Source organism: Tamandua tetradactyla, chromosome 16, assembly GCF_023851605.1.
Source record: "Tamandua tetradactyla isolate mTamTet1 chromosome 16, mTamTet1.pri, whole genome shotgun sequence".
NCBI classification, from domain to species: Eukaryota; Metazoa; Chordata; class Mammalia; order Pilosa; family Myrmecophagidae; genus Tamandua; species Tamandua tetradactyla.
Genome location: NC_135342.1, coordinates 66,585,568 through 66,606,803, shown reverse-complemented (window position 1 = coordinate 66,606,803; position 21,236 = coordinate 66,585,568). Strand labels below are relative to the sequence as shown.

The 21,236-nt window shown below is 40.1% G+C and overlaps 1 protein-coding gene across 8 annotated transcripts in view; it reads right to left on the bottom strand.

Moving 5' to 3' along the window:
• The window catches only part of PMFBP1 (polyamine modulated factor 1 binding protein 1), a 50,932-nt gene extending 39,801 nt beyond the window's left edge, over positions 1–11,131 (bottom strand). For all 8 annotated transcript variants that reach the window (XR_013163653.1, XR_013163651.1, XR_013163652.1 and 5 more), the window contains exons 1-2: positions 11,021–11,131; positions 5,142–5,300 (exon numbers count right to left, since the gene is read on the bottom strand). Coding sequence is in view for 5 of the 8 variants with exons in the window: in XM_077132897.1 (XP_076989012.1) it covers positions 5,142–5,300 (159 nt within the window). In the remaining 3 variants the exon portion in view is untranslated. The remainder of the gene's footprint in view (positions 1–5,141; positions 5,301–11,020) is intronic.
• Between the last annotated feature and the right edge of the window lie 10,105 nt (positions 11,132–21,236).

Sequence of the window (21,236 nt, the reverse complement as noted above, 5' to 3'; positions counted from 1 at the left end):
CATAGTAAATATTTTTACTTAAGTGCTTTCATTCTTTATAAAATAAGAATGTTGCTATTCTCACAGCTCGCCTGTGTGGGTGAATGAGTTTTGGAGATGAGAGCGTTGTGTGTATATGCGTGTGTTGTGTGTGCTGTGTTTGCGTGTGTCTGTGCACGTGTAGGGGACAGTCTCAAGAGCCCAGCTCTTACCTACACAGGTAAGATGTAGGGCTGGAGAGACACTCAGAAAAAGAGGTGATCACAAATAAGTACTTAATGGGAACAAGAACTTAAACCCAAGCAGTGAACAACCCGAGGTAGGGTTAATTTAGAAGGACTTATTTTATTTTTATATGTTTGTTTGTCAAGATTTACAATTGTAACTTTTTTTGGGGGGGAGGGGCGTGGGGGTGGTGCATTGTCCCGGAATTGAACCCGGGTCTCCCGCGTGGGAGGTGAGTATTCTACAGCTGAACCATCCGTGCTCTCCCAGAAGGGCTTATTTTAGTGAAGCAAATCCCTAATAAAATTCATATCAAATTTTGCCAAAATCTATTTGTCTCTTAGCTTTGTGGAAGGTGACCCCATCTCTGAGAGTTACTGGTGTTTCTAAAGCTAGTGTGTAACTTTTGATTTGGAAATGAGCCAGGCTTTTTATTGTCTTCATTGCTGAGTATTCATTCTCTGCTTTCTCTTCTTTCCACATCTCCATCTTCTCTTCATTGCCCGAAAGAATGAGAGAAGTGCTCTTCTTTTAAAATAATTCACTCTTTTTTTTTTGGACTTCCTTCCAGGCCTAGTACCTGGCACGTTATCTACACTTAGGTGTATTCATAATTGCTCTTTGGCTTAAAAGCTTCCTGAGGGCAGGAAGTGGTTTCTAAGTGGTTTGTATGAAACTTAGCATCCTTTCAATGACACCGGGGCACTGTTAATAATTTCGCTGCCCTGGAGGTCATGTTGAATCTTTTGGGTTTGATGTTGGTCTGAGATAACATAAGGGACCAACAGATAATCAGAGTTAAAAAAAAATCCTCCACCACGAACAAAGTACCTGTCCCTAATTTTTCGGTTATAAGAATCCAAGAACTGTTTTTATTTGAAGAGAAACTGGAGTTTTCTTGGACGGGACTTTAAACATTTGGACACTATAGACACCTATGGGTTTAGAGGACTCCAATATCAAAGGCTTGGAGAAAAGCCTAGACTTAGTTGAGACCTATTAAATTTCTACTTATTTATCCAAAAGTATTCAAAAGCTTATTTTTCTTAATTCTAAATGAATAGAAAATGACATACCACAGACTCAGCCTGCCTCCACTTGTGTATGTGCCAAACAGCCGCATCATAAAAGCACTAATGCATTTTCTATTGCTATGGCCGCCTCTTTCTGTTTTCTTTCTCGTGAGGACAAATATTTTATTAAATTCTTCTTTGATCTTTCAACTGAGATCCGGAGAAAATCAACAGGTTGGAAGTGGTTTTATGGCCATAAGGTTTGCTCTTAAAATGAGAGTCCAAAGGTGGATGTGATTCCAGAGGCCACGTGGTCCACCATGCTTCTCAGATAGGTTTCTTCACAGGTCTGAGCTGTCTGGAAAGATGGAGAGCACTGGTTGTCCGCAGGAATCTGTTTCCATATTTAGTCAACTTTTCAGTCCTACTTATGGTCAAAGAGATTATAGTTCTTGTTCCCCCCTTGTCTACATGGCCACTTGATCACAGAAGGAAATTAATTGGCCTGGCAAGATTTGCCTTTTGATAAGTCACAGTTGGTTTCCACCCAATACTTTGTGCTTTTCAAGTTGATGCTAATTGATTGATGTTAAGTTCTATATTTTCCCTGATATTGAAGTTAAGCTGACAGGTCTATAATTACCAGGATTGCCCTTTTTCCCTTTTTAAAAAGATGAGCACTTCATTTACCCTTTTTCAGTCTACAGGGACTTTCTTTATCCTCTTGAGTTCTCAAAAATAATCGCTAGCAGCTATTTAATAACACCTGCCAATTCCTTAAGTACTCTTCCAAGTATGTCATCAGGCCCTGCTGATTTGCCTAACGCCAGTTTTTCAAAATACCTTTTAACCATTTTATTACCTATTCTAGTTTGCTCTGATGTTCTTTGTCACCGGCTGCCATTGCTCTGACACCTGGATCCCTGCTGCTTTTTTTTTTCCATTTAAGAACTGAAAGTCTCTGTCATTTTCCGGCCATTTCATTAACTTCTTTCCCGTTCTCTGAGGTGTTAAATGAAATCTTTTCCTTGTAATTCTATTTTAGCCCTATATTACTAGATTTATTTGTTACTTTTTATGTCTTCTGCAAATTGTATTTCTTGTACTTACTGGTAAAGACTAGACCAATGTGTCTGAGAATCATGCATTTCTTTTGGACACATCTTCGTGGTTTAGGCATTTGTCTCATTAGGGACATCTGCTTATCAGAGATTCACTTTTTAAAATGAAGTTTTTATTTTAGAATAATTTTAGATTGACAGGAAAGTTGCTATAATAGAACAGAGAGTTTCTGTATCCTTTTCATCCAGCTTCTCCTAATGATAGCATCTTATACAGCTATGGTACATCTGCTCAAACTAAGGAATTGACATTGGTAGACTACTATTAACTGAACTAAAGACGCTTTTCAGGTTTCATCAGTTTTTCCATTACTATCCTTTTTCTGTGCCAGGATCCAGTTCAGGCTCCCACACTTGAGCTAACTTTTTCCATTTTTGCTTTTAATTTGCAATGATTCAAAAACGGGATCTATGGGTGATCATTTCCATCAAGAATACATTAATCTTTACATATTCAAGTAATTACTTTTATCTGCAGGAATCAAAATTACCTTACATCGTTTATGCTAAGAATAATGTCCTTCATACACTCCAGAGATTAGTTTGACAATCTGAGCCCTGCTGAACATCAGGGTATGTTTTCTGTGCCAACACTGGGAACAAAGAAGTCTGGGCAAATTATTGAAAAAAGGCCCTCCCTTTTCCGGTATAGTCACCATTCTATTGATATCTCTATTGTTCTTTTCTCCTTTCACTTTAACTGAGACAGTCTTTTGATTCCTGGGTAGTGCCAGGACTAGGGTGAGGTAAGTGAGGTGCAAAAATAGGTACTCAGTCTCAGGGTTGTACCAGTAAAGGGTTTCTGCCTGAGAGTCAGAAATTTTCATCCTAGGCACCTCTCTTGCTTTACCCTAGTCTGAGCCCTGTTTCTGGGTTTTGGAGCATAAGGTATTCTTGGTTTACAAGGTCATATCATTTTCCTTCCTCGTCACCCACTCCTGCTTCTCTAGTAGCACATAACATGCGATAAAATCTTTTGGTTTTCTCACTTAAGTATGGTTCCAACTATGACCTTCTGATTATTTTCCCTTCTTGTTAGATTTAAGTCAAAATTTCAGAAAGTCTTGGGCTCCCCCTTTGTTCTCACATTACATTTCCTAGTGGAAGGCAGACATTGCAGGAATTTTCTGAGTGGATGAATATAAGGCAACTAATTGCGTATTTGCATGCATGGTCTTCAATTTAAATTTTACACTAAGTACTAGGAAAAAAAGAGAGCCTGTTTTAAAGCTTGTTTCAAACTGTCAGATCTTCTTCTGTGCAATTAGAATAATAAAATGAGAATGAATTCCTTTCTCCGTCCAAGGTGCCAGGTATATTTATAAGCCATATGGCCTTCCCTGACTGGGGGAATAAGTAAACTTGTGACCATAATGGTAAAAAATCCTAAAATGTTAGTATTTACAAAGAAGTAAATTATGCTCATCTTCTTCCTGAGATCCATTTAGGAAACCAAAGGATTTTCCTATATTTATGACTTCCTGGGAGAAAGGATAGAAATGTCCAGTAAGTTGAGGTAGAATGCTGTGTTGTAGGATTTTTAGGGCATTGCAGAGGAAGACTTTGTGGTTTCTGTAGTAAGGGGATGAGACCTGGGATAACTTCAGCAGATATACTTAAAGGAGAACAGACTGCAGTGTTGACTGCAAATGTTGAAGAAAGGGTGGCTGCTTATATAGCAGCTAAGAGGCTAACTTGGAAGTCTGTGCAATCAGTATCTGCTCTTCGTTTACCAAGACCTCGAGCCCCTAAAAAGAAATGAAGACCACGAGTAAGGAATTCTTGGAAGGCCAAAGTTTTTAGGGAGCTTTGGGAAATTATCTTCCAGCTGGATCTACTGCTTGTGTTGACAAATTTAGGAACTGGTTTCAAAATTCTGGCTTTAGAGTCTCCAAAGAATGAGAACACCTTAGACTAAAATGAAGTTGCCTAACTGCTGAACTGCCCAGATTACAGATAAGAATTAATTCAAAACCACAGTCTCAAGAAAGATGATTATATCAGGTCTTACCATTTACACAAGGATATGGGTACGCTACTGATAGTCTTGGCTTGGAAATCCCCAGAAGCAGGTTCTGTGACAAGGAACTGAGTGCAAGTACAGTTTATTTGGTAAGTTATCTCAGCAAACTGTTAGGAGAGTAAGGACATGAGACATAGAAGGGGAGGAAGTTAATAAAAGGTAGGTTATCAAGCCAGTTACCAATGTGGGTAACTGGAGCCCCATCCCATTGAGGAACTCTGTGAGACAGCAAAGAACGTGTCTGCAAGGGAGATGAGTTATTTAATCAACCACCTTCCTATCTGTAACTGGCTGAGGGCTGCTTCTAAAGTCATTCAGCACTTTCAGTTTGTCCTAGGCTTGAATTTCTGCATTAAAAAACAAACAAACTTGTGGACAGAGTTGCACATGTGGGCAATGACAGTACCTGCTGTGATGATGAAGAGTGACACCTTGGAGCAGGTGAGATGATTGACTTAGAAGTTTGTCTGAGACTAGGAGAAGCTACTCTCCCTCTATACACATGATCTGGTATTTTAGGGCAATGGGTGTCACATTTTGTAAATCCAGGTGTGAAAACCAGAGAAGGAAGAGACAGCCTCAGCTGCAGATGACCTTGGAGATAGTCAGATTTCAAAATTCGGATGACAAGGGTGATATTTTCCGTGTATATGTGTGTTAGGGTGCATGTGTTTAAATGCCCGTGACTGACCAATGGAAGAACATTCTATTGTTCCTGCCCAAGGGAGCAAAGATGGGAGTCAGGGAGGAGAGGTGGGTGGCAGCTCCTGAATCCCTTACGTGGCAGCTGTTCATCATCATTGCCTCTTCTATGCAGAGCTGATTCTCCTGCAAGGTTTTCCCCTGTCTCTTGCAGACATCATGGAGATTCTTGATGTCAATTTGTAGGCTCAAGAGCTTGTTGTTCAGGCTGCCCACTTCTCTGTCTCTCTCCACCATCTACACAGCCAGAAAAATGAAAACAGCAATTATGAACTATCAGGAACATGTTTACCTTAGTCCACTTAGGGTGACAGAGACTTTAAATTTGATGGAAATTTGTCCATCTACCCATAGCTGCTATTACTCAGCCTGTGAAACATTTGCACAATATCCATTTGTGAGGTGCCGAGTGCTCTGCATTACTCAAACTTACAAATATTTACTTATTTATATTAATTAATCTTGACCACACTGCTGTGGGTGCATCCCAGACATCTGCCTTGTTTTTCAGGAGGATGTCAGTGCCCTGCCCAGAATAATTCCAGGCACCTAAGTGGACTGCCTCTAAATATTAATGATTCTGCCACCGATAAAATGTACGTATTGAGATGTCAAATGAACTTGTCAAAGCGATAAGTGATGAGTCAAAGCGATTAGTGATAGAATTGGCATGGGATTCTGAAATTTCTTAAATTTCTCTTCTAACCATGAAACCAAAAGAACTCCTTCGCCTACAAAACTAGTGCTTTCCTTTGGAGGAAATCACCAGTCGGAATCAAAGTAAAAGTCCAGGGCTGATTACCTATATTTTCTGTCTTTGATTATGAATGAAAAGGATTAGTTGGTTCTTGCAGGTAAGAAAGGAAATTAATGAGTGTGATCAAAACAGAGAAAATAGGGCACAGCAACTTGGGAGAAGGTGGAGGTGCAGCTCTGCTGTTAAAGGGCAGGGGCTGTATTGTACCAGGATGCCATCCTCCACTCCTAGTGTTGTGGGTGACAAAGGTATGAAAAGTAATTAGGAAGAAGCCCTCTGTGTACCTGTACAGTGTTTCAATCCCATCACTGTGCTGGCTTTTCATAACACTTGCCAGGACAGGCATCATTACCTCCAAGTTTGGGATCTTAGAACTGAGGCCCAGTGCCTTACTGATAGACTTCCCTGACTTAGGCTAGATTACCCAGAACCAGGCTTTGAGGTGAGCACACTTGGGATCTATTAAAGAAAGGCTCCCAAGAGAAACCAGTAAGGAAGTGGGGGAAGCAGTACAGGGGAGGGGAAGATACTAAGCAAAGGTGTGACTTCCGACAAAGTCCTGCGGGCAGTAGCTTTAATTTGATCCCACAGGAAACGTGGAGTGTAAGCTGCACCTCGGAGTTTGTCCTAACTTGAGGCAATGAAAGAGGGGCTGTCAAACTCCTGTGCATCAGTCAGTAAGTGGCTAAGGGCTGACCCATGGGTGGTACGCGCCTAAGGACTTTCAGTTTTTTGCTCCATTGACCAAAGCAACTTCAATAACACAAGTCCAGTCCTTCTAAGAGATGTGCAGGTGTGAAAAGTACACAAGAGCGGGGGATGGGTTCACAGAAATGGTAAAGGACGGATTCACAGGGCCCAAGGTCCACAGCTGTTAGCAGCAGAGCCAAGAGAAAACATCATATTCCATTGATTGGTCTGGCTTCTTAAACATACCAGATACATAACATACATTTCCAAGGTTACTGGAGGCCTGATACAGGCATTATAAATCAAGCCTTACTGGACAGGTCAGTTTAAGAAAACTCTGTGCGAGGCTCAAGGGGGACAAAGGATAACTGCGAGAATCGGACGCTGCAATGTCAGAATATTCGGAATTGAGAAGGTTTCCCAGAAGTGCTGCTGTCTCAGCTGATATATTTCTTCATTTCCATTTAGTACCTGGGTTTTTTTTATATACCACTTTACAGTTTAATTAGGTTAACGACATGGTTCTGTCATTAAAAAGATTTCATTATCTCAAAACTGTCCCTCCTCCTTTCTTGCTCCCTCCCCTTGTTCCTCACTTCTAGAAAAATAACAGTGGATGTCAACTGCCCCAAGCAAGTAATTACCATTAAGACGATTACCAGGGACTCTCTTAGGAGAGTATGTGTAGAGCAGTTAAAGAAATGGTGTTCGGACAGTTATCTGACTTGAAAAGAAAATCTTTGACTTCACAAGGAGCAGCAGTTCAATTCTGGTGCTTTGAATGCCTTATCTAATGGTTGCTATCCTGGGACTAGGGTATGGGGACTTCCTGGGGAGCAGGACCCTAGATTCTTCCGCTTTTACCATGGACTGATCTTTCCTTGGCATCTACAAGCTGATTAGGTGACAACATAATGCCTGCTCTGTGGGAGAGTCAGAACTCCCACACTCTTGCCTTGATCCTGAATATATGGGATCTTAACGTGAGGACCAGTTGCTCACGTTAAGAGGACCAGTTACCCAGTTGCTCTATATGGAACCCAGCACGCTGTGAACTCACAGAGTACCCAGTGATATACAACCTGAGCCTCTCTAAATTAAAGGTTAAAATCTGCTCTCTCTCCCACATCAATAGAAAACTCCTCCTCCCACCCATTTTGCGTGTCCTCTGAAGGGAAGGCTTGCTAGCTTAATTCTGCTGAACCAACAGGACTTCAAATTTGGATCATTACTGTAGACAATCTCATCTAATTTGGAGACTGGCATTGGCTCAGAGTCTCTGAGGCAGGTTCTTTGTTCATAAACAATAGTTTTGGACTACATAGGCTATCTTTTAGGATTTCCTAAACCAGTTGAATGCCAATAGATTTTGCTGACTGTCAAATGAAATTACTTTCTGACATCAAAACCTGACCATTCATCCCTAAAGTTCAAGTCATAAGGCGGTTTTGACTCACCAGAACAACAGTGAAAACCCTGGGTACCAGTAAGGTGATTTCCACGAACCATGTACCATTTTTTACTATGGGTAAGAAGAGGCTGCCTTCACTTTAGAACCTGAGGAAGGCAAGTGCTTCGGGGGTTCCAGTAAACCTAAATTCTTGCTGATGTCTTGCACAGAGGTCAAAGTAAACCATACAGAATCCTATGTACTTTATGAAGGCTCAATTCGAGGCAGATGCCTTTGGGTAGCCATAGGCAGTAGGAAATGATTTAACATGACATTTCATCAATCCTAGCTCTATAGCCAGTTCTGGGATATGAGATGAGCTCAGAGTCAGAAAGCTGACCCTCAGGTGCCATCCAATCTTGTTCTGGATCTTTAAAGAAGTCATAAAAGGTGGCTGAAATCACAAGCTTTCACTGTGTGCAAATTTTCATTTGCACATATCACCCAGTAGTTCGACACCCAGTTTTGCTTATATGAAGTTGGAGCCTTGTCACTGGAAGCATGTGGCATCATCATCAGCTGCCAACTCACAGGCAAAATGGTGAGTGTGGAAACTACAGGCACTACCATACTCATGATAACTGGAAAATAGGTTCTTTACTGATGCAAATTTGCTATATTAATTAAAGTGGGTCTTTTTTCAAATAGCATGCCTTCTCGAACATACATTTCAAAAGAGGGAAAGACATTTTGCTCTGAGTTTCAAGGTATTCAAAGATGGTCTCACACTTCTTTTTGGGGGTAATTTGGAAGCTGAGGTTAAATTGAAGCTTATGGTTCAGTAGCACTCTCAGAAGCATTAAAAAGTTTTAAAATGGCAGCATTTCTAGTGATTTGGCACTTGATTAAGAAAGCCTGAGTGGCAGTTTCCAGAGTTATTTTGGAGCCAACCAACAATGCCATAATGTTCTTCATCTTTGGGGAATTATCTGCTTTCTCTTAGGATGAGGACAAATCTTCAACAAATGGGGAAAAACCACTTTTAACTACCATTACCACAACAACCACTCAACACATATGGATCTATAGTGAGAGTTATGCTTTAAAAAGCATGAAACCTTAAAAATTAATGTTGCTTCAGGCATTTTTACATCTCACCTGTTGTAATATCAGTGTTTACAGCTATCTACAGTATTTTCAAATACTGTTATTGAAATTACCTACTTGATTCCCGAGTTGACTTTTCCATTTATAGAAACATTGTAGTTTTTGCAGTACTTATGATGGGAAGTAATGAGCATTTATAGAAAGTTTTGTCTGGGAGAAAAATCTTGGAACCATTTATGTTCATACAGTGAAGAACGAGTATATTGTACTGTTACTAAATTCTTTGAAAATTGGCACACTGTGTAAGTATGTAGTTTAGCAATACACATGGTATGTGGCAGAGGTGAGCCCCTGTGGAAGGTGGGCCAATTTAATTGGTATTAGGACCACTGTCACATCCCTTTACCATCACCTCTTTTGAGAATTTATTCCACTAGAAGTTAAGCTCCATGAGAGTAGGGATCCTTGCCTATTTTTGCTCACTGCTTTATTTACAGCCTTGAGAACAGTATCTGCTACATTGAAGGCATTGCAAAAATATCTGTCGAATGAAGAAATAGCCTTCTAGAAAACCTGTATCAGATCCCTATTCCCTGCAGAACTGGCAGTGAGTCTTACATGGCTCTCTCCAGAAGTCTGATAAGTATATGTCATGTGGGCAAACTTCTACTAACCAAAAACAGCTACCATAAATCCTTTCAGGAACAAGACAAGGAATACCTAAATTCATTTAAACAATAATATTAAACTAATTAGAGCACTCAGTTTCTATATCATTCTAGATAAGAGAGAATGTTGGCAATAATAGCTAATATTATTAAGTGCTTTCTAAGTGCCAAGCATTAACGTTTTACATGCAGAATCCCATTTAACCTTCACTGTAAGCTTTTGAAATAGGTGCTTATTTTTCATATTTTCTAGGTAAGGCAAAGGAAGTTCAAAGAGGGATAAGCAATGTGCCCAGTATCATTCAGCTGTTGGATACGGACTCAGACTTGCCTAATTCTGTCTGTAATATTTTCTGATGTTTATTACTGGAATTTTGAATCATGGCATTGAAAAGAAGTTCCCTAAAACAAAGGCTCAACTCCACGCATGTCGCAAAGTTAGGAGCCTGATGTCATTTTTTACTTCCCAAGCAGCCCTCAAGTCTCTTTTAAACTTTAGCATTTTTTGAGCTTTGTTATAAGCCAGAAAAAGCCCAAGTTTTTAAGGTGGGAAAAGTATGAATGAGTTGGGCTCTTTAAAGCTTTTCCCATCTGGATCTGTGCTCTCAGCAAGGTGTTTGGAAATTTTTCCCGAGCTGAAAGACTACCCATGTGCTTGTGTTTTCTAAAGTGTGTTAAAATCTTCATCAGCGAGACAAGGTTATGGTTTTGTATCTTGTGCAGAAAACCACTGCTTGGTGAACTCAGTAGTTTCTGAATTCATCCTACTTGGAAAGTGAAAGCTCTGAACTAAGCATACTTTCCAGATTTCTAAGTATTCTATGGCTCAAATACAGTTAATATCATGAATGAATTATAAACCAGACACTGTATTACCCATTAATGTGCATGACTATACTTCATCTTCACAATAATTCTGTGTGGTAGGGACTGTTACTATGCTCATTTTCAGAAGAGGAAACTGAGGCCCAGAGAGGCTAAGTGACTCAGCCAGGGTCACATAGGCTCTCTTTGTGAGGAATTTCCACAAAGAGAGGAGTTTCTTCTATTTTCTGAGGAATTTCCATTAATTTATAACTATTGATTTGGAAAGATCTAATTCTATGTTTTTGAAGCAGCAACTTCCCATATCCTTGGTGGTTGTAAAAAATCAAGCAACATGTAAAGTGCTAAGACTTGGCTAGATAAAACGTCTCAAAGAAAACCAAAGATTTTTGCACAGGTCTGTGTGTGTATGAGCACAGGATGATGCACTAGAAGTCATATTGCATTGAACATATTAAAATAATTTAATTAATCATGTTTTTAACTCTAAAACAAGAGGAAATTTCCACTAGGCACTTACCAGCAGGGTAGTTCCAAGAATGAGAAGCTATGAAAATACTCATTCTTTGTAACGAACCACATCCCCCACCCCTAATAGAAGCCAAGAGGGAGAAAGAATGTTGGTGATACCTGGAATTTGGAATGTTTTATGGAGTTGTATTCTGATTTGCAGCATTGTTTACCCTTTTAAGGCTTCCTGCACAGAGGTGCATTGTGGGAACAATGACGGAGCATGTGCTCACTCATTAGGCCCAGACTAGGTTATGTTCCCGTAACACAGTCCCTGCAGGTCTCAGTAGCTTACAACCACGAAGATTCATTTTCCATTTCATACATGTCATTTATGAATCAGCTGGGGCTCTACTCTACATTGTCCTCAGTGAGTGGCGTCTCTGTCATCTAGTAGGTTGCTTGCTGTCATGGCAGTGGAAAGGGAACTTGGTGAATCACACTCTGGTTCTTAAAGTAGAAGTGACACGCTTCACTTCTGCTCACATTTTTTTACATTGGCCAAGGCATCTCAAATACCCATGCCTAACTCCCTCCGTGTAGCTTCCCGGATGAAATATTGGTGAACATCACAAATGACCTCCACCGCAGGCAAGCGGGAAGGTTAAAAAGTAGTATGACATCAAAAAATACTAATTATGGCTTTGGGCTACCAAGTTTCTAAACCTGGTTTGGCACCTACTCTGAGGAGTGGCTTTTGGGAAGGCACTCATTTCCCTGAGCCTTTGTTTCAGCCTCTGTAAACTGAGGGGCTTGTACTACATGACCTTTGAGGTCTTTCACAGCTCTAAGGTTGACGATTTAATGTTCTACCACCTTTAATGGGAACCATGAACTCATCCCAGCCATCACACAAAAGGTGGAATGGAACAAACATATCCTTGAGAATACTATTTCTCTAAAGCTAGACCCTACTGGCTAGTCAGGAGATGATTCTTGAATCAGATGGAATCTTGTCAAAATGATAGCAGAACAATTTTCTAGGTTATAATAGTTTTATCCACTATGGAATTATACAGCTAGAGATGCAAGGACCATTAGAATTTGGAAGGAAGGTAGTCTTGAAAATGGAAACCATAGGCTCTAATATTTACATAAAAATATATTGTACTTTACTAAGTAAAATAAGTCAGAGGGAAAATAGAGAGCTGAATTTTGTTAGTGAAGTAGACATAGAAATCCTATGAATCATTAACAACAGTGGGCAATTTGGAAGTGCTTATGATGTAAACAAATGGAAGGGTTATATGACAAATTTTAGATGCACTTGACAGTAATGCTTACCAAATGAATGAGGAAGACTGCTATGAGGGAGCCTCAAGTGCTGTTTGAAAAGATGCTATGAAACTTCACAATGCTCTCTGAGAAGGGTGGTGGACAAATAAATGTTTTGTAGAGGAGGGAACTTATCATAGAGGTAGTAAGCTCCTCCCTGATCAATGGATACTGATTTTCTGGGCCCAGGACTTCATTGATGTCTTCCCTTTTTCCAAACCATTTTTAAGCCTTCTGTGCTATCCTGAAGCTCACTGTTGATACTGGTATTTCTTTTTGCTGTGTCTCAACCATGGGCATTTCTGCTTCTGCTGCATATGCCCAGGCAACTGCTTTCTTGTATTCATAAATCCTGCCTTCTGCTTTCCAAGCAGGCTCTCCCTTGGTGACAACTGCATCCAGAAAGGACTGATTACAGTGAGAACAAAAACTCAGAACATCTTGTGCCTCACGAGTTGCCCCCATTCCCAAGAAACACCTTGTGCTGCACATGGGTGGCTAGTGTAGCAGGCATGAACTCAAGTGTGCAAAGAAAAAGTAACTTTTCTCTCCCTTTAGCTCAACTTTTTTATTGAGTCCCATTTCTATCACATATTGGAAAACTTAACCTTAGTTATTTCTGAGAAAGCCTTTTTTTTTTTTTTACTTAAAAAGGAATAAATTTTTAATTGTTAATACCTTGTTAGGTCTGTCTAGAGCATACCTAACTTTGGGGTCCTAGGTTGGGTTCTGGCATCAGGGGTAGCATCTGTTCCACGGTTATGGACAGCTTTCGGCTGGAGCTTGCGGAGGTGTTTGCCCTGGGCAATAGGCCCCATACACTGTATTTCCTCATCCTATGGGCTTTGGCTCTGCTGATCCTCTCTCATCTTTTGAGGATGTTCCTCCTCGCCCCTGATAGAGAGAGACATGTACAAGTTGTCTAAGGCCCTCTCTTAGTCCTACTCTAGCACCAATCTATGTTTTGCCTGGCAAGGTGTTGAGAGAAAGGGAACAGGCTGCTAGGAGCTTGCTCACTTTCCTGCATTCCCAACCCAGATATTGATCAAAAGTTCCTTCTGCACCTGGATTGCTAATATTATCTGAGGGTTTTATTGTTTTCCCAAATTTTGGTCCCATATCATAGGCACCAGCAGGGTCCAATTCTCTTGCTTATGCTCCAATTCTCCTCTCCTATACCTTTCCGAAAACATGGCACTAATTTTGAGAAGAGAAGGAGAAAGGGGACAAGCGAACAAGTTCAATGAAACACAGGTTGGGCAGGGCAGGGTGGAAAACATATCAGTCATTACTTCACATACCAGCTACCTATACTGGGTTACACACATTTCGTAGTAACAGATTGCTGACACTGGTTCCTTTCTCCAAAGAATTGGTAACCACCTGGGATTATGGGTGAACTACTGGCCTTAGAGAAATACTGTGTTTTCCTTTTCCTACATGTCCAGGTGGAAGAATATCAAGAATCGATTTTTTCTCATCTAAAACTATATCTGGTTTTTCAGGGAAAGAGATGCTATTCAGTTTGAAGTCAAAGGTATTCTTGTAGGTTAATCAAAACTAACCAAGTTTCACCTATGCTAAGCCATAAGTTTTTTCTTTATTCATGCTGGGTTTTAGATTTTTCTTCAATGTTCCACCTTATACCAATGAAATAGTGTGATGAATCTTAGGGCTCTGGACTATTGAAGTGATGAGAGCGTATTAGCATAGTTCAACATTTTCACTATTTTAAAAAATATGTGAGCACCATGAACGGACATGGATGTTTCTTGTACAATAATCATTTCTATGCAGAATGCATGGACATAGCCACAGTGTGGAGAGGCCTGGTATGGAAAGAGTCCAACCCCGGTTCTAAAAGAGAACATTCTTGGTCATGTATGGCATATCTGACAGGGGTGGTTGGTAGGGGGAGAAGATCATGGAGATGGTTTTCCAGGGCTTGAGGAACTTAGGGAACAGGAATCTGATAACAAGGTCAACCCCAGGACTGAGGATTTTCAGGAGAGAAAGTAGGGCTATTTAGGTCTTCCAAATAGGAGACTTTAGAATGGCAGAAGAAATGAGAAATTAAAAGGAACAAAAGAAGGTATCTTGGGATTTATCAGATTCACTCTCCCAGGTGGAAATCTCTCCTCATGGCTATCTTTTTTGGTACTTTTTACAGAGGCTGCTAGTTGTCTAGTCCAATTTCCATACTCCTCATTTTCCTTAATAATAGAGCCCCATTTTTTTGGGGGTGTATCCATGTTCCCATATGTTGAAGACAAATCATGGCCCCATAAAAGACATGTTCAAATTCAAATCCCTGGTTCTGTGGGTGTAAACCCATTTGAAGATGTAATATAATTAAGGCATGGCCAACTTGAATGGGGATGAGCCATCAATCAATATGGCTGAAGTCCTCTAAGCAAAGGAAATTGGACATGGAACTCAGAACCAGAGGAGAAGAATAGGAAGAAACAGAATACCATGTGTCAGAGGGTTGCTGGAGAGCCAACACCAGGATGTTACAGGCTCGAGAAAAAAGCATAATTTTGCTGGCACCTTGATTTTAGACTTAGAGCCTACAAAACTGTGAACTCATAAATTCTTATTGTTTAAGCCAACCAGTATGTGGTATTTGTTATAGCAGCGATGGAAAACTAAGACACCATCTAAGAGACTACACCTACTAGCCTCTCTTGCAGCTAGGTACACTGCAGTCTAGGTTTTGTCAATAAGATATGAGGAAGTATTATGGGAAATTTCAGGAAACCTTCTTAAAGAGAAGGAGCATACCTCTTTTTTTCCTTCCTCCTTCCTGGTTCTTGCAATTCTCAATGGCTGGTGCAGCCATTTGGAGCCTGAGGGGGTGATTATAAAGACAGAAAGAACCCAGGTCCCTGATAATATGGAGCCACCATGCCAGATCTGGAGAGAGCAATTTCTATCTTGTTGAAACCACTGTGAGTTTGGATTTTTCTGTTTTACGCAACTGAACCTAATGCAAATGGATAAATTATCCTCATTTATGCATTCTACAGAGGGATTTCTCCACAACGTATTTTGCTCATTTCTAGTACCTCCACTAACTGTTTCTGGTGTGCATTTTGGAAGTGCCTGTTTCACTGTGGACCAACTTTTGGCCTCCATAGACACTTTTCTCAAAAGCCCTTCCTTTTATTGCCTTGATTTGGTTTTTTCTTGATATATCACTTCTTGGCTGTCACTTTTTCTCCTACTCTACTTGTTATAAGGAGATGGAGGGCGCAGAGTGTGGAAGAAGGTAACAATCTTTCTTCTTACTGCTACTGCCCTGATTACTATACTATTTAGTAAAATCTCCTTTTTTGAAATGCACAGTCCATCTCATCTTGGTTGCCTTCATCATTGATTGACATGGGGAAATCCTCCCACCTGATTGTTGTATCTTTATCAGGTATATTCTTCCTGCCTATCAAAAATCACAGCCTGCTAGACACAACTTAATTGCCATTTCTGCCATCTTGCCTCCAACTACATATAGTGCTAACTAATACTTGTAAAGCACCTGCTATATGCCAGGTACTATTCTATACATAAAATTACATAGTTAATCCTTACAGCCTTGTCAGGTAGGCAATATCTCCCTTGAACTCTTATAACACTTTTTTTTTTATTGTGAAGACTAACATATACACAAAAAAGCAATAAATTTAAAAGCATGCCACAACAATTAGTTATAGAAAAAGATTTCAGAGTTTGGTATGGGTTACAGTTCCACAATTTTAGGTTTTTCCTTCTGGCTGCTCCAAGACACTGGAGACTAAAAGAAATATGAATATAATGATTTGGCAGTCATGCTCATTTGTTAAATCGTATCTTCTCCTTTATAACTTCACCTTTTCCTTTGATCTTCTAAAATTATTTATTTTTTATTGATGTATATTATATATTCGTATACCATGTAATCATCCAAAGTTTACAATCAGTGGCTCACGATATCATTATATAGTTGTGCATTTATCATCACAATCAACTTTCTTTTGTTCCTTTTTATGGAAAGCAACATATATATAAAAAGGCAATGAATTTCAAAGCACGTCACAACAATTAGCTGTAGAGCAGATTTCAGAGTTTGGTATGTGTTATAACTCCACAATTTTAGATCTTTACTTCTAACTGCTCTAAGATCCCAGAGACTAAAAGAAATAACAATATAATGATTCAGCACTCATACTCATTTGTTAAACCCTACCTTTTCTGTAGAACTCCATCATCACCTTGATCTTTCTCACACTTTTTAGGGATGTTTGGGCTACGCCCATTCCAACTTTTTCATATTGGAAGGGGCTGCCGATAATACAGGATGGGGGATAGAAATAATTGATGTTCTGGAGAGGCTGGCCCCTTTAGGTTTCAGGACTTATCTGGTCTGGGAACACCTCTGAACTCCTATAACACTTTATCTATACCTCTTTTAACTCAGTAATCTATTTTCCTTTATCATGATTACTTGTGATTTTCCTTGTCTCATCTCAAAGGTAACAGTGGTGAAAGAACAGGAATATATAGACCTTTCTGAAAAAGTTTTTGACTTCCAACAAGGTTGCAAAAATAGTACAGAGAGTTCCCGTATACGCTTTCCCCAGTCTGCCTTAATGTTAACGTTTTATATGATGCTGACACAGTTATCAAAGCTAAGAAATTAACATAGGAACACATCAGTAACAAAACTACAGGCTTCCTTTGAATGTCACCAGTTTTTCCACTAGCGTTTTTGTCATGTTTCTGGATCCAGTCCAGGAACACATATTGCATTGTGCTGCCCAGTCTCCTCAGACTCCTCTAATCTGGGACACATCCTCAGTCTTTTCTTGTCTTTTGTGACCTTGAATCTTTTGAAAAGGACTGATCAGCTGTTTTGTAGAATGTCCTCCAATCTGGATATGTCTGATTTTTTTTTTCATGCATATATTGAGGATATGCATTTTTGGCAAGAATACTGCAGAAGTGATATGCTTTCAGTGTATCATTCCAGACTTTGCTGGAAGTCTAAAACTGTTTCAGAAAGGTCTATATATTCCTGTCAATATGTGTTATTACTGATGATACTAACCTTAGTCACTTGTCTACGTTAGTGTTTGCTGGGTTTATCTACTTCAGAGTTACTATTTTTTCCATTATAATGAGTAACTATCTCAGGGGAGATACTTAGAGAGTATACAAATATCCTGTTTTTCTTCAAACTCTGACGCACTATTTTTAGCAAAGTGGCTCTTACTTGCAACAATTATTATTGTGGTGTTCTAGTGGGAATTTTCTATTTCCTTTATTCTTTCTACATTATTTTTTAATTTTTTCCTCCATGCCGTAAGGAGGAGCTGTCCCTTTCCCCCCATTTAATTTATTATTTATGTCAAGATGAACTCATGGATATTTATTTTATTCTGTGGGTTACAATCTAATGGTATCATTATTAGGTGTTCCAGGGTTGGCGATTGGAAGCTTTTTCAGGTTGGCTCCTGTGCCATTTTGCAAAGTTCCCATCTTTTCTTGAGTACTTCTTTATTTTCTGGCACCACATGATGTTCCAGATTCATTTCGTATCTTCTGTATCCCAACCACTTCACCAAAGAGCCAGGACACAAGTTTATATTTTTATTTTTGATTTTTTTTGTAAAATATAACATAAAATTTACCTTTTCAACCATTTCAAAGTGGCATTTAGTACATCTGCAATTGTGCAACCATCACCACTATTTAGGTTCAGTTTATTTTCATCACTCCAAAGGAAACCCATTTCCATTAAGTAGTCACTCCTTACTCCCCCCTCCCTTTAGCCCCAGGTAACCAGTAGTCTGCTTTCTGTTTCTATGGATTTGCCTATTCTGAATATTTCATATAAATGGAATCATACACTATGTGGTCTTTTGTGCCTGTGTTCTTTCACTTAACATAATGTTTTCAAGGTTCATTCATGTTGTAACATGAATCAAAATGTCATCCCTTTTTGTGGCTGAATAATATTCCATTTAAGGATGAATCACATTTTGTTTATTCATTCATCAGTTGATAGACATTTGGGCTATTTTACCATTTTGGCTATTGTGAATAGTACTGTTATGAACACACATGTACAAGTTTGTGTTTGAACACCTGTTTTCAATTCTTTTGAGTACAGGGAATGGAATTACTGGTGTATATGGTAATTCAAAGTTTAACTTTTTGAAGAATCACCAATCTGCCCCAGCGGCTGCACCATTTTACATTTCCTCCAGTAATGTATATAGGTTCTAATTTCGCCACATACTAGGCAACACTTGCTATTTTCCATTTTTTTTTAAAGTATAGCCACCTGTGGGTATGAAGTGGTATCTCATCATGGCTTTTACTGGCATGTTCCTAATGGCTAATGATGTTGAGCACCTTTTCATGTGTTCATTGACAGTGTTCAGAGTTTGACTCAACTCACGTGACCATGGGCAAGTTAACGTCTTTGGGTCTCAGTTTCCTCACTTGAAAAAAATGCGAAAAATAATACCTACTTTGCAGATTGTTATGGGATCAAATAAATAACAAGGGCAATATGTAAAATATTTTCACAGGCTTTTCTCCTCTGCTCTCTCCAGCATGGACTCTGTTTTCTGGGTTTCCTTCAGCTGCCATTTCCCTGGTACAATGCAACAAGACTATTGTCTTGAAAAAGGGCTGTCGTTATCTCCTCTCCTCTGCCTTAGTTCCTTTCTGCCTATTCCCAGACCTCAAAGGGTTCAGTGAAAAAGTTGTCTTTTTGGAGGAGATGATATCATCAACTGGCATTTGCCTAGGTGCCTGTTGTCCAGCAGGGCAAGAGTTAAATACTTTGTGATAACTTCAGCACTGAACTGTCAAGTCTCTGAGGTTCAGTTCAGCAATCAAACTGTATAACCTAATAGAGCTCCTGGTGCTACGGGAAACACAAGACACTGATTTATATTTTAATATCAGTAATTTCCACAAAAGCAACATTTCTTAGTGTTATTTTACAATTTCTGTCAAATGCCAGCTCAGTTTTTCTTAATTCTGTTTATTGTGTCTGAATTTGCAACCTCATCCGCAATGCAGATTCTTGGCTCCCAGGAGAGAAGAACACTTCCATCTTTCTCTGGAATGGAAAGGGACCAGGGACTGAAATGGGTTTATAAAATAATTGGATATGTAAATGAAATACTGTTTATTAAGAATGGTTATTAAGTATGTTTTTTTTTTTTTTAAAGGCAATACTGAACAAACTTTGCAAAAAACGACAAAATGGGTGGTTGGGGCCCAAACAGGATTCTTTCCTCTCAGGAAGGAGACCTGTTCTTGTCCTGTGCAAACCTGAAAAGGAGAAGCAGTACGGGGAGTATTTGGTTACAGTTTACTGAAAATATTCGCTACGGCCCTTAGTGCTACAGCAGGCTGTAAAGTGCTTTGGGATCCTGGAGGAACAAAGGGGGTGCACGGCGATATAAATGTTAGATGTCGCCAGTAGTACAAGCGAGCTTGGTTGGTTCTTGTATTCTTTCAACATCTAATAAAAGGAAGAAGGAAGCTGGCTCTGTGGGCTTAAGGGGTAGGGACGGTGCTGTAGCCCTTGGCAGCAAATTCGCCCAGGGCTGCTCACTAGCTCCAGGTTCTATAAGGTTCCTTTTCCGGACAGTTCATGAGCATCTGCTGTATCTGCTCTTCTTTTTCTGGGGGGTGGAGTGGGGGGTGGGGGGCACGGTCCGGAATCGAGCCTCCGTCTCCCGCATGGAAGGCGAGCATTCTGCTACTGAGCCACCCACGCACCTCCATACCACTCTTCTTTGAAGCTTGAACTCTAGCTTTGACGAGTAGGAGCTTTCCAGTCAACAGCCCAAAGCAAGGCACCTACACACAGAGAAGCTTCTTGTGCGACTGCTCGGGGTCTTTCCTAAACAGGAGGGTTCTGAGTCTCCCCAATCCTTCTTTTCTCCAAAGCCCCAGCTCAAGTCGGTCACAGCAGCCCCAAAGCCGCTCGTCCTGCCTCTGGTTGGTGTTAAGACCTCGTGGCTTCCACAGGCATCCTTCGGTTTCACACACTCTAAATCCAACATCATGTCTCATTGCCAAACCCCCGGCAGAAGCCGTGTTGAGTTTCTCAGCGGAGTTATCGACCACATTGACTGAAGCCGCAGCAACGTGTTTCTCCCGGTCCAAAAGGGTAAAAATAACAGGAACAAGTTGTCGGAAATGAAATTTCAATTCATCCACGCCCTTTCTACACTTCTGCTGCGACTCCCAAGCAGGGATCAATAGTGTTTAGACAGCCAAGGAGATTTTTTTTCCCTCTTAAAGCACCAGATCAATAGTGGGAAAAAAAAATCCTCCAGCCCTCTGTATGTGTTGTAGTAAATGTGAACAAATCAGAGGCCTTCGGCTAAACGGATTGACTGAAGGCAGCAGTCGTTCGTGCTTTGTAACTAAGAGCATCGCATCAGCGGCGATGGAGGGAGGAGACCCTCCTGGGGGAAACGAGGTTCTCCCACAGTTTGGATAACAAGGAGGCCTCAGAGTGAATTTCTGTCCCCACAATGAATGGGAGAAATGAAAAAACGTCTGTGCATCGCTGTATGTGGGGGTGCCTTAAAAAAATATTAGAATTGCTCAGTAAGGATCACTGCGCATTCATCGAAATGATCCTTTTTCAGGAAGACGCCTTGAGCCATGGGATATTCCACGCTTCTCAATTTTGTCCTCTTTTCCTTTTTTTTTTTTTTTTTAAAGTTCTTAGATACCTATGGCTTTTTCCTCATTCCTTAACAAGTGTTCTTCCCGTGGCATTGCCCAACACTCAAATATCTTCTACTCTTAGAGAGATCCTGAACCCTACATTTCTTGGTTACCCGTCACCTCGGCATATTAGTTTCTCTGACTCACCTGGTTTTTCTCCTTTGCCAGCACTGATGTTCTCTGAGCCCTGTTTTATCTCCTTCTCTTTA